Source organism: Anoplopoma fimbria, chromosome 13 (assembly GCF_027596085.1).
Source record: "Anoplopoma fimbria isolate UVic2021 breed Golden Eagle Sablefish chromosome 13, Afim_UVic_2022, whole genome shotgun sequence".
In the NCBI taxonomy this organism is placed as follows: domain Eukaryota; kingdom Metazoa; phylum Chordata; class Actinopteri; order Perciformes; family Anoplopomatidae; genus Anoplopoma; species Anoplopoma fimbria.
In genome coordinates this window covers 16562279-16568240 of record NC_072461.1, presented here as the reverse complement: position 1 = coordinate 16568240, position 5962 = coordinate 16562279, and the positions used below count along the sequence as shown (strand labels likewise).

General features: G+C 38.3%; 1 protein-coding gene across 1 annotated transcript; it reads right to left on the bottom strand.

The window, feature by feature from the left end:
* Positions 1-1733: 1733 nt before the first annotated feature.
* Positions 1734-4415, bottom strand: lsm1 (LSM1, U6 small nuclear RNA associated). The gene is made up of 4 exons (XM_054611484.1): positions 4272-4415; positions 4054-4122; positions 3756-3871; positions 1734-2306 (listed from the first exon to the last, which is right to left on the bottom strand). Exons 1-4 carry the CDS (start codon positions 4315-4317, stop codon positions 2136-2138), a joined length of 402 nt encoding a protein of 133 aa, XP_054467459.1. The 5' UTR covers positions 4318-4415; the 3' UTR covers positions 1734-2135.
* Positions 4416-5962: the final 1547 nt, after the last annotated feature.

Genomic DNA, 5962 nt, shown 5'->3' with positions numbered 1-5962 from the left:
AGCGCGCCCCCCCTCCACTGTTAGTGCGTAATCAAAATGGGTTGGGCTTCTCCGTCACAGCTGCGTCAAGCCAGAGATAGACACAACTCCACCAGAAGTGTAGGGACTTTGCCAGCAAAATAAAAGCATATATCAGTATTTTTATTTTTTTTTCTGATAGTGCCCCGTGATGCATTATAGCCAGAACAAGAAGTACAAGGCTGGAAAAAGAAGAAGAAGAAGAAGAAGAAAAAAACATCAACCTGAATAGAGATCTAACCAGACAGATAATTAAAAACACCTCAAGTGAAGAGAGTTCTTCATCATACATTATATTAATGGACAAAGCTGCATGTCTGGGAAATCCTTGTTGTTAAGGCACATAAATGCTCGTTCTCTTCCTCCTCTTCATGGTTTAACTGCACGTTGTCTATTTTGTAATGATACCAATGGGGGTAAAATTAGCAAATTACTGTAGAAGTGAATATTGAGTGGGAATAAGGTCGCCCTCTGGTGGTAAAATGTCTACTTAATTTACTAGATAATGTGATGGATACATTGCATTAGGCAGCAATGCTCTGTGTTGTTTTGGGGCCTCTTTCAAATAATGTTTTGCTGTCACTTGTGAAGTTTCACTGCACACAGCTGAGATTAACATATGATGCCATGAGCCATGACTGAATGGGTTCATAAGGCTGCAGGTTTCTATTTCAACAACACTTGTTTGTCTGGGCCATATTCAGGTCATTTCTGTGTCTTCATGTCTTGTTGGTAACACTTAAGAGGGTAAGATGCAAACTCTAGGAATCCAAAATTGCCTATATGCAAAGTATGGGTCATTACCAAAGACTGTAGATTATTACTCAATAAAAACAGAAATGGGTGAGAAATTCTCATGTAATTAATAACAAATCTTGAACATTGAGGGTAGTTTGCTCAGAACTGTTTAGACAATTCTTAATCCGTATTTAAATCCTAAAGATTAGTCAGTGGCGGGGCATAAAGATACTTTTTGTCCCTCACATGTTTACACTGTTCACTATTTGCCCTCCTTAATAATGCATGTAACGCCTCCAGTAATTAAAGAACATTTACGTGAAAGGGTGCGCGCTATTTATACTTTAACTACATACAGCTTGACATTTTTCTGGAAACGTTTCATTTTCTGTGCATGCAGGCTGCTTTACAGAGTTCCGTGTAAGAAAAACAAGACTCAAACATGCATTGAATCTCGGTAGAATGCTAATTCACACGGTACAACGATAACTCATCTTAAACATTTCATAACACCTGGTGGGCCTGAATAGCCCCTATCTGTCTGCAGTTGCAGCCACTGTAAAGGACCTACAGAAGCAAAATTAAACTGACTGACAAGCGGCTGTTTTATATTCACTCACTGTATCAATCCAAACGATTGACAGGCTTGTTATTGACTGATGATGGCAGATGGGATGGACAGAACACACGCAGTAGTCTGATGCACTGATATGACTCCTGTCTACATTGAATTACTCAAATGAATAATGCCCTTTCCTCTGTGGCATAACAAATGCATAGGTCTCACATTTGAATCAAAGTCTGTGTAGGTTGGATGTCACATTGCAGTGTGCGACGTGGTCTGCATGTTTGCATTGTGACGCCATCACACAGGACCAGTAGGGCACTGGCTGCAAGGGTCCCCAAAAACTGTATTTCAGCCTTTGATAATGCATCAAATTGAACAAAACCGAATGGGTAACATGGTCAGATGATACGATGACACAAATTTCTCCAAGCTCGCCTTCCATAATGAAAAACTAAACTCTTTATTGGAGCATAGCATGTAGTTTTTGTCAATAGCAGGCCCACATATCTCCAAATAAAAAGGCTCGACATATCACTGACAAAATAGAAAGTGCTGCTGTAAAATAATTGCTAAATTGCAGACAGAGTGATCTTACATAAACACATGATTCTTTCATTTTGCTGTAAGGATCTGCACAAATGAGAGCAGCATCACATTTTTTTCCCCTCCAAATAATTCAAATGAAATTCATACAGTACACTACAGTATACAGGCCAAGCATGACGCAGCCTTGTAAAAACAAAAACTCTCAGACTCAACTTAAAACTTATCAGTCTGATACAAACTGAGAAAGAGGCTCATGGAATCAAGGTCAGTATTCATCCAAGTTATCAGCTTTAGGGATGGAAAGGCCTCGGTCCTTCAGGGCCAGCATTTTGACTTTCTCCGTCTCCTGTTTGGCTTGCTGCTGCAATCGTTGCTCCTCCAGAATCTCCTCAATGGAGACCTGCTGCAGGACTGTGTCGCAGGGCTTATCCACATCCTACAGAGACAGTAACAGTGTTTTTTTTATCTGTCACCAGACTTGTGACAAACCAATCACACACTATGTACATCAGCAAACTGTTCACTCTTTCCTCCCATAACAACCTCAGAATAAAGCTTAGCACAGGAATCTTTAACATCCAGTATGTAAATATTTTTCTGCTGATTTGGAATTGCCACTGTTAACCAAGTGTTATCATACAATATCTCACCAGACAGGCCAACATCTGAAAAGACAATATATGAAAAGACACTATATCTGTAAATGCATCAGTACTCAACCACAAACCAAGCCTGCATGCAGACTCAATCTCCACTCATAACTCCTTTTCTTTCCAGCAATTAAAAACATAAATAAATTAATAATGAGTGATACATGACTAACAAAATTAAACTGAAATAGATAATCAGTGTAATTATCTGGCTACCAGAAAAGATGTGCAGCACTGACCTTGACAATAGTGTATATTCAAAATAAAAATGGTACCCCAAAAACACGAGCTATAATGGCCATAACCTCCCTGCATCTATTGTTTGTGGATTACATGAACTGCTATACTCTCTGCATGCTGTACATCCTCTGCAGCTGTAGAGGCTGTGCTGCTGTCAAAAATGCAGATTTGTGACTGAATATATGACACATATTTATGGAGCAAGATACAGAGTCTGGGTTCACAAGTCATGTTTGAGCTGTGTGCAGGCCTAGAGGCTCCTATACCGTCACTGCAATGTGCCTGTAATGTGTTTAACGTGTCACTGCACAAAATCACACACATTAGAGATGCAAAATGATGACTAAACTCTAATAGTATATGTGTTTCAGTCTCTTAAACTGTTCTTTAATGTTCTGAATCAGAAGTTTAAGTAGCTGAGCTTTTTGCTGTAGGTTTCAGATATCTTAAGATGCTTATTGTTTTGTTTATTTTACAGCATTTTACGGTAAATCAACATGGTAGATGGATTAATCAAAGTTTTAACTGGCCATGTAGGAGGCTGCATAAACCACATCTCACCATCCCATTTTCCATCTACCAACACAGCTTAGTCTGCATCATTGTTTACAAAACAAGCTGTTGCATAATAAACGACCTTCATCCCGTCACACTTCAAAAAACAAAAAAAGGGCAGATTTGTTACAGCATCCAAGCTGTTGTATTTACTTAGTTTGTAACCTAGTGACTGACCGCCCAGATAGATGAAAATATAAACGTTAGCTTGGGTTAATAGGCCGGGTTCATAAACATTATGTTCACCTGTTGTTTCCATAAAAACTCGTTTGGATCCTTGGACACATCAATCTTCCCTCCAACACCCTTTTCTACATTTAATGTTATGTGTGTATGACACAAATTTGACTCAGTCAAATTGAAAGTTGTTGAATCCCAGTTCATATCATTTCAGCTACAAACCAAACACACACAAATACAACGAGCATACTCCCACTTACTATCTCTCCAAGCAGCACCACATTCTCTCCTCTCACAATGAATATTCCTCTGGGGATGTCACCAAATTTCTTCCCAACGTGGATGCGCTCAACTGTTTGATGAAAAACTAAATTGGCTGCGGGGCACAAAAGAAAACAGGTTAAGCGAATAAAGTGCAAGGTTATTTAGAAACAATACCATCTTAAAAATGTAAATTAAAAACACCAGTTAGTGGGAATCACGTGGACATTTGAATGTAGCCTCTATGGAAATAGCTGAAAAACTTGTGTTAGTGGTAGATAATTAAATGAGATATACCAAACTGATCAATGCTTCTGAGGTAACCGATCAGTGTTCTGCCATCTCGGAGCAACACCAGGTGCTTCTCTGCAAGATACAACCAGCACATGCATGTTTAATTACAACATGAAAAGGTCACGGATGATCCAGTTTGTATCAGACACGATGCCACATCTTTAACGATTCTTCAGTAAACTCTCTCTCTCCCTCTCTGCAAAGGACCGCATCCCACTTACTGTCGATGTCGTCAATGAGACTTGCTGTCCCCGGTACGTAGTTCATCTTGGGCTGGTTATTCAATCTGCTTCGTGTATCTTAATGCAACATCAAGCCATGAATGTTTCAAAATATGTTTCTTTCAAGTGGAGTACAGGAAGTGTCTTTATACACGCCCGGGATAAACTTCCTGTAGCTGCTTAACCCTTTGGGCGCTGCTGCCCAATTGGATGTCGATTCATTATCTTTTTTAGGACCGGTGCTTTAAGAAAACATATTTAAATAAATATGACACCAAATATATATTTTTTGAAGATTAAAATATATGTTAGTATTAAAATAAATAGGATATTTATTGAAGTGTTCCCTATTGGCTAAAAGCGTCAGCTGACACACGGTCGACACCAAAGATCGTATATAATAGACAGTGACAACTTCGGAGCAATTCTACACCTTCGCTTGTGTAGCCATACAATTACCCACATTTACTTTTTTTTTTTTTTTTAATCTTTCATACAAACACAAGTAGACCTAGAAAAAGGAGATAGACGACTTTCTGCATAATCTTATATCTTTATGCAGCACGAGTAAAATGCCCCTTCCTGCTGCTGTCAGGTTGCACAACCAGCTCTGCTCCCAGTAGACCACATGACACTAAAAACCTCTGCAATACAAATACAAACACTGTGCATGCAATAGTTATAGTAGTTTCTGTCTGTATATATAATATTTCAGTTACTGTGGATTCTTTACTGTTTTTTACAGTTTTTTTATTGCTCATTTGCTTATTTATAATACTTATTTTTGATCTTGGTTTTTTTACTATGTCTCTTGATGCACTATCCTCTATGCTGCTGTAATCCTGTAAATTTCCCCGCTGCGGGACTAATAAAGGATTATCTTATTGTATGAGGTTCGTGGTGCCCTATTCAATTCAGTATATTTTGTATAGCCCAGAATCACAAATTGCAAATTTGCCTCAGAGGGCTTTACAATCTGTGCACATGCGACATCCTCTGTCCTTCCCTCACATCGGCACAGGAAAAACTCCTATAAAAAAAACCTTTAACAGGGAGAGAAAAAAGGAAGAAACCTCTGGGAGAGCAACAGAGGAGGGATCCTTCTCCCAGGATGGACAGAATGCAATAGATGTCATGTGTACAGAATGAACAGCATAACAGAGATACAACACATTCAATGTATATGACATAAATGATTCATATAATAGATAGATAGATAGATAGATAGATAGATAGATAGATAGATAGATAGATAGATAGATAGATAGATAGATAGATAGATAGATAGATAGATAGATAGATAGATAGATATTTTTTTTTCCGTGTCATGCACAGAACGTGTCCAACCCTCATGGGTTTACAAGACACCAACAATACAGCTGCAGTGGATCCACATCTCATCAAGTCACATTTGATTACATTACATTTACATTACATTACAGTCATTTAGCAGACGCTTTTATCCAAAGTGACTAACAATAAGTGTATTCAACATAGGTATTCAAGAGAACTACTAGTCACCAGAAGTCATAAGTGCATCTCCTTTCTTAAACAAGCATCTAAAAGCATAAACCAGAGCAAAAGTATAGTGCAGAAGCAAATTACTACGAAAACAGTAATTGCAACAGACTAATACGAATACAATAAGTGCTACAAACTAATACGAATACAATAAGTGCTACAAACTAATA